General features: G+C 43.2%; 1 protein-coding gene across 1 annotated transcript in view; it reads left to right on the forward strand.

Moving 5' to 3' along the window:
* The window catches only part of UBR4 (ubiquitin protein ligase E3 component n-recognin 4), a 68,335-nt gene that overhangs the window by 1,650 nt on the left and 54,662 nt on the right, over window positions 1–12,023 (forward strand). Inside the window, 22 exon segments of the mRNA XM_042883413.1 lie at window positions 2,229–2,326; window positions 2,867–2,970; window positions 3,214–3,343; window positions 3,449–3,588; window positions 3,756–3,858; window positions 3,994–4,135; window positions 4,262–4,386; window positions 4,739–4,863; window positions 5,120–5,179; window positions 5,289–5,479; window positions 5,707–5,806; window positions 5,888–6,025; window positions 6,513–6,630; window positions 7,050–7,237; window positions 7,766–7,925; window positions 8,058–8,143; window positions 9,037–9,206; window positions 9,392–9,674; window positions 10,187–10,319; window positions 10,502–10,581; window positions 11,098–11,226; window positions 11,721–11,903. Coding sequence (XP_042739347.1) covers window positions 2,229–2,326; window positions 2,867–2,970; window positions 3,214–3,343; window positions 3,449–3,588; window positions 3,756–3,858; window positions 3,994–4,135; window positions 4,262–4,386; window positions 4,739–4,863; window positions 5,120–5,179; window positions 5,289–5,479; window positions 5,707–5,806; window positions 5,888–6,025; window positions 6,513–6,630; window positions 7,050–7,237; window positions 7,766–7,925; window positions 8,058–8,143; window positions 9,037–9,206; window positions 9,392–9,674; window positions 10,187–10,319; window positions 10,502–10,581; window positions 11,098–11,226; window positions 11,721–11,903 — 2,986 coding nt within the window.

The raw sequence follows: 12,023 nt of genomic DNA on the forward strand, positions 1-12,023 counted from the left end.
GAGACTCATGATCCTTCCAACCGTGGCCATTCTGTAGTGCTGGTTGGTCCGCAGTGTGGTTGGGTGTCCTGGTGCTACAACAGTGAAATCACCAACGTTGTTCGCTTCAAAATGAATTAAGATGCTCCTTTTCTTTATAGCTCTTCTATTCCCAAGTTTAAGAATTATCAACTCCCTAACGTCCTCTTATTAGAAGATATACTCAGGAATGAATAGATGTTGGTCTCATTTCTTGACAGAGGTCATAGGAGTACTAACATAGAAAGACTCAGCTGCAGAGGGACACAGTTTACAGAGTCTGTGACAGTCAGATGATGCTGATTTTTCAGGAAAGGTTTTCAATAGTGAGAGAACTGCACCTGCTGTTGTACCTTTCCATGGTGGAGGGTGTTTTGTGCTGCTGCCTTACATAAAGGGTCTATTTCTGGCTGGCTGAGATTTGGAAGCAGAAGTGAGAACGAGGTGGTATTCGTTGCTGAAGTGTTATATTGATGGCTGGCTTCTTAGTTAGCATGAGTAATGATTTTCCCTGGTAAGCAGTGTTATTTAAGCAATAAATCACAGCACAGTAGCCTGAAGTTGTTATCAAGTGTCACTGTATATATGTATGTATATACATATACAGTATAACACTTGAACACATGACAGGTTAAGCTGTTACCTTTTTTCTTGTTATTTGCAAGGACTTGATGACGATGATTAGCAGACAGGTGCCTTCCACTTTGCACTGCCCTAACTAACAAGACCACAACTCGTTTAAATAAATCTCAAACCTCTTGTTGTCCAATTGGGATGAAAATGCCTGTCTGGTTCAAGTATCTGCACTTTTCTGTTCTTATCCCTGCAGGTATTGTGTGTTGCTCAGCTTGACAGTGAGCTCATTTGGAGCTGCCAATTTCTTCTGTGCTCCGTTACTCCCAAACTGTTCTAATTTGTTCTCTTAAAATACATTGTGTGCACCTACAGCCCCTTATTTAGAACTGGCTGTAAAGCAGAAGGTGAGCAAAATGAGCGTCTGACAGCAGCACAAATGCGTTGGCGCATCCAATGTCTGCTAGTGCTGGTTGTTGCCAAGCCTGAGGAATCGTCCCTTTGGTTGGGAGTGGAGCCTCTGCCTCCCAGCAGCTCCCCTGAAATGAGGTCTTTTTCCCAGAGGTGGAGGAGCTGCTGTTTTCAGAAGCAGAGCGAAGCTGTCGTGCCATCTTTTCATCCAACTAGCTCATTGCCTGAGCATTTCTGCCATCTGCAAATGGGAAGGCAATTAATTTAAGTATTTAATGAGCGGACTTCCACACCACTTTGTTGTGTTGGAGGACTCGTAGGCTGGCCTTGCCCTGCAGGCAGAGCTCTGCTTCTCGCTGTGGCCGCCTTCAGGTTGGTGCAGATGGGACGTGGGGCGAAGCCTTCCCACAGCTGCCTTCAGTGTGTCATCTGTGCAAAGCATGGACGCTCTCTGTGGCCAGCAGGCCTCACAGGGAAACCTCAGAGATTTGACTGTACTGACACATCTTTTGCTTTACAGTTTTTACTTTAGCTTTGAGTTGACACTGAATTTTCACTTGGTGTTGATTTGTGTGCAGGGAAAGAACGGCAAACAGCTGTAAAGCTCTGAAATCACCACCCTCTGCCCACGAGGCTGATGACAGCAGATGCATTCTTCTGGACTCTGTGCTACCTGCCAAAACTCTTTGCTCCTCTGCTTGTGCACATGCCGCATTGAGTATTTGTTGTTGTTATGCAATGGGCTGTTTTGATCCTTCTGTTTTGCAGAATTGCATAAACTGCTGTTGGCTCTGCCTTGTCAGAACGGGAATGCTTGTGCTGCAGCCCTGGCATCAGCAGAACAAACAGCCCCAACTTTACGGGCAGCTGACTTTAGAGGAACTTAAAGATTAATGAAAGCTGACAGGAGGGTGATTGTTGGAGAGGCTGACTTCTGGTGATGTAAAGGAAAAGTACTGGCCATACTGGGGGCTGGTTTCTTTAACTTCCAGTGCAGGCAGTAATTCTGATGCCCTGATCTGTCTTCTGCTGCAGGACTCAAGCCTGAGGATACACAAATGGGACGCAGGACAAAATCCTGTCCTCAACATTTTGATTTGGAAAGAGCGTGTGATCTTAATGATCTTGTCTTACACGTGTTAATGGATATATCTTGTTCTGAGTGTTGTGTGGCAGCCACTATTGTGCCGTATCAAATTGACGTATCCCTTCTTCTCCTATTGCAGTGAATCAGAAATCTTGCACCACGACAAACAATACGAGCCTTTTTACTCCTCCTTTGTTGCACTTTCAACACATTACATCACTACTGTGTGTGGTCTCAGTAAGTGTTCTCCATCCTCCAATTTTACCCTTGTACAGAGACTGAAGGATAGTGAAAGTAGGCCCAAGCTGTTCCTTTGGGATTTGTCTCAGGCCCCATTTGTGAATCAGATATTAATGTAGAGCACGGAGTGGTTCATTCCTGCTGGCAGATGGAAAGGGAACTTGACTCGTTTTGGCATTTGGGCACCTACTGGGGGGTGGTGGCAGCTTTTTGGTTGCATATTTCTTTTCTCAGCAGAAAGGTAGTTTGGGTGAACTTGTTTTGTGTCCATCAGTTCCTTTTCTCTGAGCTCTGGCAGTATTAAATCATAAATGTTGCAAGGAAAGCCATCCTATATGCCTGTGTTAGAAGGTTTTATCCTTGCTTTCCTGACATTTCTTAGGTTACGTTTTAATGAGACCAAATTGACACTGTGTTTCTCTGTTAGACATACAGTGCCTGCATGCATGCATTCTGCTTTGTTGAAAGCATTAAGAACATGCTATACCAATTTACTTAAAGACTTGCCCTAATTGGTGCAACCATCTGCTTTCTCAGTACCCAGAAACCAACTGCAGTCGGTGGCAGCAGCATGTAAAGTCCTGATTGAGTTTTCCCTTCTGCGTCTAGAGAACCCAGACGAAGCGTGCGCTGTTTCACAGGTAAGCACAGATTTTGACCACGTGGCCCTGAGAGCAAAAATGGACTCTGACCTCTAATTCTATAAATATTTGCTCTGATGTTGTGCAGAGCAAGAATGCCATCACAATCTTTGCTATGAGATCCGATTGTATCTGAGATGCTGTGGTTACATTACTCATAATGCAGCAGCTGAGGGTAAACAGTGCCACAAAATAATTGGAATCGAGATGTTTATGATGTATTTGATACCTTTTCCTTTGTAGAAACACCTCATTCTGCTGATAAAGGGTCTGTGCACAGGCTGCAGCCGCCTGGATCGAACGGAAATCATCACTTTCACAGCAATGATGAAATCAGCCAAGCTGCCTCAGACCATCAAAACCCTCTCTGATGGTGGGTGGTTCAGTTTGTGATTGTATTGCTGTGGCAGTGGAGCGAGCTATAGCAAATGTGAAGTGCTTTGATGTATGAAATGATGTTTTGCTGTTCGCCCCGCAGTAGAGGACCAGAAGGAGTTGGCCTCCCCAGTGAGCCCAGAGCTAAGGCAGAAAGAAGTACAGATGAACTTCCTGAATCAGCTGACATCAGTCTTTAACCCCAGAGTCTCAGCATCACCATCTATCATGCCAGAGACGCAGGTAAACAGCCCCAGAATAAAAGCAGCCTGATTTCTAACCTGAATATCAGTGCACTCAAGGACTTCTCTGAGTTCTGTTGCTGGTGCACCTTGCTGCTTTGTGGAGTCATTGCAGTGCCCTATATTTTTTGTGCTTCTGTGATATATTTAGTATGTGCTTGATTTTAGGTGGAAGGAGAAAACGAGGATCAAGCTTCCGCAGATCAAACCTCTGCAGCAAAAACAAAAAGCATATTCATTGCTCAGAACGTAGCCAGCTTGCAAGAACTGGGTGAGGATCAGCTTTGTAGCACTGCGGGGATAAAGAGTGCAAGAGCAAGCATTTCTCTTGATGGCTGTTAGATCTGTTCTGCTTAGTAGCTCTCCTGTGGCACAGTAACAGTAAAACACTGTTTTTGTTTGGTAGGTGGCTCTGAAAAATTGCTGCGAGTGTGCCTGAACCTCCCATATTTCTTGAGATACATCAATCGGTTTCAGGATGCTGTGTCAGCCAACTCATTTTTTATTATGCCAGCCACGGTGGCAGATGCCACTGCTGTACGTAACGGGTAAGACTGTGCCATCACTCTTCTTTGGTGTATGCTGGATACACTGTATGAGAAAAAACATTGTGCTGCTCCCACGAGCACTGCATAGGTTGCATTGCTGATCCTTAACCTGTGTTGTTACTGTAGGTTTCACTCGCTGGTGATAGATGTGACCATGGCACTGGATACTCTGTCTCTGCCTGTGTTGGAGCCCCTGACACCCACACGGCTCCAAGATGTGACTGTTCTTGCTCTCAGCTGTCTCTATGCAGGTGACTGATTTCCTCTATTTTTAGGTCTCTAAGTCATTCTTGCTTCTTCTCTCTGTTACCCACACGTTCATGGCTCACCCCACAAGTAATCTTCATTATGGATGCACCAGTTTGCCCCATACTGCTAATGCAGGGCCTGGGGCAATGTGAGCTTTGTTCTGGTGGTACTGAGGTTCTGATATGTTCTGCAAGTGCAACTTGGTGACTCAGGACCTTTTTAATAACCTGTAATTTCTTCCCTCTCCTAATGTTCAAAGCATAACGTGTGCATGTCTGATACTGCTTGTTTCTATGTGCTAAATGGGAAGATTGGCTTATAAGAAGACTGTTCCCTTTGCTTATTTTCATCCAGGTGTGAGTGTGGCAACTTGTATGGCCATCCTACACGTGGGTACCACACAGCAGGTACGGACTGGATCTACGAGTTCCAAAGAAGAGGATTATGAAAATGATGCTGCTACTATTGTACAGAAATGTGTAAGTAGATGGGAAGGAGTGCATTTGTTTTGGTTGTTTTTTTTTCATTCTTGGCAAGTGAAATGTATAGAATTCATATTTGTTTGGATGCAGCAGATGTATATTATTTCTAGGTATTAGTCTGGCTGATAAAGTAACTGGGTTGGCTAATTGTGGATAGGAAACAGCAATCATATCAGGAGTTTTAAAAGTGTGTGGGCTGGTTTAGTTATTGCCCAGTGCTTAAACATTATTGTGGTTTTGTATCTATTTGCAGCTTGAAATCTATGAAATGATTGGACAAGCCATCAGCAATTCACGCCGAGCAGGGGGTGAGGTAAGATCTGTGCCCTTCAGGAAGCTCTTATAATGCTGTTGTGTTCTGGCATTTGGATTCACACTATTTCGTCTTTTTTTTTCTCCCCCCTCAACCTTTTGGATGATAGCATTATCAGAACTTCCAGCTGCTTGGGGCCTGGTGTTTGCTAAACAGTCTCTTCCTCATCTTGAACCTCAGCCCCACAGCATTGGCTGATAAGGGGAAAGAGAAAGATCCATTGGCTGCTCTTCGTGTCAGAGACATTATTGCTCGGACGAAGGAGGGCGTTGGGTCTCCCAAACTGGGACCTGGAAAAGGGTATGTAAAGACCCCTTGGAGTAGTCATTGTCCATGTAACTGTGCAGAGCAGAATTACTATGGAGTCTTGTTGGTCTCGCCATGTGAAATTCAAGTCTTGATTCTTGAAAAGAAAATGAATCACCTTTTCTTTCTTAATTTAGCAAAGCAGTTCCTCAGTCACCTCACTCAATCTGCTTTTTTTTTTTCCCCCTTGCAATTACATTTTATCTTTTATTTTTCTGTAGGCATCAAGGGTTTGGTGTTCTGTCAGTGGTGCTTGCAAATCATGCCATCAAATTGCTGTCATCCCTCTTTCAAGATCTGCAAGTGGAGGCATTGCACAAGGTGTGTAGGTAGTTCTTGTGAAACATTTGCCCTTCTCCACTGAAACACATTTTAAATTCTCTCTTCAATGCTGTCCTCCAGGGCTGGGAGAGTGACGGCCCACCAGCAGTGCTGGATATCATGGCTCAAAGCACATCGATCCAGAGAATCCAGCGGCTGATAGATTCTGTGCCACTCACTAATTTGCTGCTGACTTTGCTGTCTACATCATACAGAAAGGTAGGAACTGACGTGCAGCTAGGGAGGAATCTGAGCAACTCCTACTGAGTGTCATCTGCATGGAAAATTCTCTCTTTACAATCTGTGAATATGCAAAGAAGAATTCTGTCAGTGTCAACCAAAGGCACTCTCCCTCCTCGTTTGGAGACGGTAAATTTGACAAACTTGTTCTAACAAAATAGCTCTGTAAGCACAGTGGCATTTGTGAATTTAACGACAAGATGAAAAGGCTGTGTTCAGAACAGATGCTTTCATGTTAAAGCTGTTACTTGAAGTGTTGCTTAAATTCTTGGCATGCATAATTTATTTTCAGCCATCCTGCATAAATTCTGATACAACTTTAAGGGAGAATCTTGAGAAAACTGTTAATAAGTCGCTTGACTAGAATTGACTGGAAGCAAATTAAAATGCTTTAGGAAGATAATTTGTTTTCAAATTCTTGTCTTTCTTAATCCTAAAATTGCATTTGTTCTGCTGTTCTTGTAAGGCGTGTGTCTTGCAGCGTCAGAGAAAGGGCTCCATGAGCAGTGATGCAAGTGCCTCCACTGATTCAAATACTTACTATGAGGATGATTTTAGCAGCACTGAGGAGGACAGCAGCCAAGGTAATAGAGTTTTCAACAAAGAAATGAAGTCAGGATTTTATGCTGTTTTTCAGACTTTGTGGAAACCTGGCTACTGGGATTTTGCCTTCTTGGGCTAAAATAACATGTAATGCTGAAAATATGAAGCAGTTTGTGAGATCTGTTTGGCAGAAGCAGTGCTGACTGTACTCTTTTATGTAAACTGAAGCCAGAGAGGCTGGTATGTGGCAGTATTTGCTTGAGAGGAGAGTGGAAATAATTTCTTCTTGTAAATTCCTGCTGTAAAACTGCTGAGCGTTGTGACTGGAAGGGAGAAATGAAGATTGCAGATGCCTTAAGTCTGCTCACTGAAGTTCTTCAGGCCTTTACTGTACCAAGTCCCTTGCATGAGGTGGTTCTTCACAATCCTGTGCTTTTGGTTTGTTTGCCTCCTGTGTCAGATGATGACAGTGAACCAATCCTTGGGCAGTGGTTTGAAGAGACGATATCTCCAAGCAAAGAGAAAGTGGCCCCACCACCACCCCCTCCACCACCACCTTTGGAGAGCTCTCCTAGAGTCAAAAGCCCAAACAAACAGACTGCTGGAGAGAATGGGAACATCCTGGCCAGCCGCAAAGATCCAGAATTGGTATGGAAAGGTCTCCAGGGTTGATGAAATGATGTGTGCTGTAGCTAGCTGTGTTGCCAGGTAACATGATAAATGTCAGGTATTAAGTATACTGCTGATGGAGGATTGGCTTTGAAGAAGTGTATTTGGTTTACTCTTCCGTCAAGTGGAATATTGCTGCTGTATTGGTTATTGCTAGGGAATCAGACTGAAAGTATCAGTTTGGGTTACAAAGGAAGAGGGAAAATGAGGGCAGAGCTATAAGTAAGTTAAGTTGCTGATAGAACGCTGTAAGCGTTGGGGAAAGACAAAAATAAATTCTGCTGCCAAGAGCTTTGGAGACTTGAAACTTTTTTTGGAGAATTGCTAAAATTATACAGAGTGCAGTGAGCTGCATTGCAGTGAGTAAAGTAAATCTGCTCTCTGCTGCCAGGGATGTTATTAGGGAACTTGATCTGTTTTGCTGACAGTTCTGGCTTTTTTAATGTTTTCTTATACTCCCTCGGGTTTTGTTGCTTCTGCAGCATGTTTCTCTTTTTTCCTTTTCAGTTTTTGAGCCTGGCTTCAAACATTTTGAACTTTATCACTTCTTCTATGCTGAACTCCAGGAATAACTTCATTCGCAACTACCTGAGCGTCTCTCTTTCAGAGCAGCACATGGCAACACTTGCTAGCATCATCAAAGAAGTGGATAAGGATGGGCTTAAGGGTGAGTGAGCAGTACTTGTCTGTTAGAAAGCACAGACAGTAGAATTTGCAGGTGTCTCTTTTCATAGTTCCATACAGAAATCATAAATATGGGACAGCAGCAGTAGTGAATGTCTCAATCTCTGTATGACAGGCACTTCAGATGAGGAGTTTGCTGCTGCACTGTACCACTTCAACCACTCCTTAGTGACCTCAGATCTTCAGTCCCCTGCCTTGCAGGTAAAGCTGTGATGAATATATAAATGAAATGAACAAATGTTGGTGTCTGTCAATGCCTCTGTGTGGAGTCTGCAGCTGAAGTAGCATGTTGTGATTCCACTTGGCCCTAGAGAATGGTATTTTTCAAACAGAGCTTGGGATGTTTTGAATCCAAGTTGAATGACACTTTGCAGTGCATAAGCTTAACATCCAGAGTTCAGGTTAATCTGCTGAATTTCGGAGGTGATGAAGGCTGAAGGAGAAGTGAGTTTGTGTGTTGTGTTTTGGAGACTTGCCTCTGTCCGTGTGTTAGCAAGAGGCATTCCTGCAGATTTACTTTGCTGTCAGGATTGATGCCAAAAGGCCTTGGAATTCTCTCAGGAGAATCAAGTTAATCCCTTTGCTTTCATGTGCTAACTCTGTAGCCTCTAGGTTTCTTTGCTGGGTCATGGGCTGACCTGACCTAACACTGTAAGTAGGGCTCATTTACCAGTCAGTGTATTCAGAGCCTATGCTTTTAGTTGTCTGTGTTTAAAAAAACCTTTTTTTACACTTTTGTTTTCCCCCAAAAGCAGCTAAACAACCTTTTTGCTGAAGCACAAACTGCAGGCTGATCTGTATGATTCTGCCAAAGCCTAATCTGTCCTGCTGTGATTTTGTGGCGAATGAGTAGAGATCATTAATGCCATTCTGTCCTGCCTTGGTGCTGAAGTTCAAAATTTGTAGTGTCTTAGATGGCAAAATGACAACATAAACATCCTCAGTAGCTATGTGATACATTTAGGATTAGAGAAATATTGCTGTATTAGCTCTTTTCAATCTCTGGGAACAATATTCTTTATTCAAATCATGCTTTTAATTAAAGAAAGCAGGCAGGACTTCCTTCTTTTCACCAAGTTTCTGCTTTATTCCAGAACACACTTCTTCAGCAGCTGGGGGTTGCCCCTTTCTCAGAAGGTCCATGGCCTCTCTACATCCATCCCCAAAGTTTGTCGGTGCTCTCAAGACTTCTCCTCATTTGGCAGCATAAAGCCACTGCCCAGGGAGACCCTGATGTCCCAGAATGCCTTAAAGTTTGGGAAAGGTGAGATAATTTTATTTTAACTTGAAAGTCAGTCACCATCTTTGTGAAATGGCCAGTATTGATTAGAAGAACAAGCAGAAAAATGAAACAATAAAAATATTTCTGTAAGCTCTGGTTAAAGAGATCTTCAAGACGTATCTAAGCGAGAAGGAAAGGAGTGCATGAACTTTCTGTCCTGTTGTCAGGTTTGTGGGCACGCTGAAGCAGAATGCCTTGCAGGGGACCCTTCCTAGTGACGCAGAAGATCTGAACGTTGAACATCTCCAGCTGCTGCTGCTTATTTTTCACAACTTTTCTGAGAGGGGCCGCAGGTCGATCATGATGCTCTGTATCCAGACAATCGTGGAGCTGACAGTGAACATGGACACCCAGCAAAGTTCTGTACCGCTTATTGTGGCACGCCTGCTCTTGGTGTTTGACTATCTGCTCCATCAGTATTCCAAGGCCCCCGTGTACTTATTTGAACAGGTAAAACTTTGTGATGCTGAAATGTAGTTCATTGCTCAGCAGAGATCTGTGGCAGACAATCGTTTGGTGTGTTCTGATCTCTTTGGTTTTGTTACCAATCTTTCAGGTTATAATAAGAGATCAACTCCAGTTGTTGATTCCTAATGGCAGGTTCAGTTAGAGCATACATTTGTGATGTAACTGCTGTCCTAATAAATCCCACTGAGGTCAGGGTGAAAGCCCTGCCTTCATCTTTCATGGCTATTTTGGGTATTCACACACCATTTCAAATGCCTTGTATGCACTGTTCTTGCTTTAGCTTGTCCCCGTTGAGTTATGGCACTGTTCTGATTAATGAGATGCTAATATTTTGTGTGTGGCTTTTTCAGTAGTTGGAAGCTTGTTAGGTAGGATCCAGGGCTTCCCTCAGAAGCTGAGAAAACTGTTGTAGGAATGGGATTGTTTGTATCTTATGGCTCTTTGTTTTGTTACTGTGGTTCCCCTGCTTAATGACTTAATGCTTTTCTGCTTAGGTGCAATATAATTTGCTGACTCCACCCATTGGCTGGGTGAGTGGATCCCAGGACAGTAGCAGACGAACTTCTGTTCCACTCTATCATGGTTTTAAGGAAGTGGAAGAAAACTGGACCAAACACTGCTCATCAGGTAAGAAAGAACACGTGAGCAGTTTTTTCTTCCAAGATTTACTTCTGCAAATAAGTGTGAGCCATTCCTATGGCCTGGGTACATTTTCCTGCCTTTGACAGGCATACTTAAAACAGACGAAAATGCATGTAGTTATGCTTGAACGATTTTAAACAAAATTATTGCTGTTTATCACTTTCCAGATGCAGTTCCACAGCCCAGGTTCTACTGCATCCTATCTCCAGAAGCTTCTGAAGATGACCTGAACCGTCTGGATAGCACGGTACTGGGATTTATATGTAGAGACCTTTCTGTAAGCCTTCCAAGGGCAGCGTTGGCTTGAGAAGTGCCAGGGCAAACTGATGAGAAGGGCCTGATGCAGTGGCTAGAGCAGGAATTTTATCCAAATGGAGTGAAGAGTAGTGGCTGAGTAAGATAATGTGGGATTCTTTGCACTGAGTTGTGTGTCAGGAAAGTCCATTTGCAAATTCAGATGTGCTACTATGAAGCTGTGTTGGACAGCTTGTAATGCATACGATTCAGTTATTTATGCTGCAAAGCAGAGTCCTACCATATCCACAGTTGTTTCTCAGTGCTGCTGAAACATCTGAGGCAAAGATATGATAAGTAGGGTTACTTCCCCATCAGTTTGATCAAATTCTCTCAGAACACCTGACAGAATTAACTTCCTGAAGTCACGTTTTGCATAGTTTTGGTATGCGGGCATGTTGAATACTTAACAGAAAGTATAAATAAGTGCAGATGCAAAACAGTGATCATGACTTGTAACCTCTTGCAGGTTTGTGAGGTCCTTTTCTCTAGGACTATGAAGTATGATGAGCTTTACACAGCGCTGACTTCACTACTTGCAGCAGGGTCACAGTTTGACACACTCAGGAGGAAAGAGAACAAAAATGTCACTGCACTGGTAAGACTGTATGTGTTGCTGGAGTGTTGTCTGTGCTGAGGAGTAACAGATTTTCAGTCTTATTGTTTTCAACGAAGTATTGAAAGTATTCTGGACAGTGGTTGGAGTAATGGAGAACTTAAAAATCCTATGGCTAATGGTAATCTTTTTGGTGGTGCTATATCACTGGAGGATTTTTAATCCATAGCGTGTTTTAGACTTACTGTTCCTCCCTGGTAATGCCAGTAGGTCTGCCTGGAATATGATGAGACAGAAAAATCTTGTGTAATCCTTCTTTTTTTCTCTTTTTTCTTTCTTGCTCCTCTTCCTTCTATGCCTCATTGCATAATATGACAGAAATTCAGTTCACCACGCGTTCGCCCAGTTCAGCACATCTACATGAGTCTATGACTCTAGTCTATGAGTCTAGAGCCCTGATGAGATAATTTGAGCAGCTGTAATGCTCGAAACTGTGATCTTCCTTTACTAATTTATCCAACCATGCTTTTGTTTAGGAAGCCTGTGCACTTCAGTACTACTTCTTGATACTGTGGCGGATACTGGGGATATTGCCTCCATCCAAAAACTACATGAATCAGTTGGCTACAAACACACCAGAGATGAGTGAATGTGATATTTTACACACGTTGCGCTGGTCTTCTCGCCTGCGAATCCCATCTTATGTCACATGGATCAAGGTTACAGTCTCATCTTCATTGAGCTGTTTTGTAATGTTGTTTATTAGTAAGAATGTCAGTTTCTTGTTCTTCTGTGCTTAGTGCATGTGGGATTTGTTGTGTGGGCATGGTGAGAAGTGG

This window comes from Lagopus leucura, unplaced genomic scaffold (genome assembly GCF_019238085.1).
Source record: "Lagopus leucura isolate 7727_CA_CO unplaced genomic scaffold, USGS_WTPT01 Super-Scaffold_100037, whole genome shotgun sequence".
Lineage (NCBI taxonomy): Eukaryota > Metazoa > Chordata > Aves > Galliformes > Phasianidae > Lagopus > Lagopus leucura.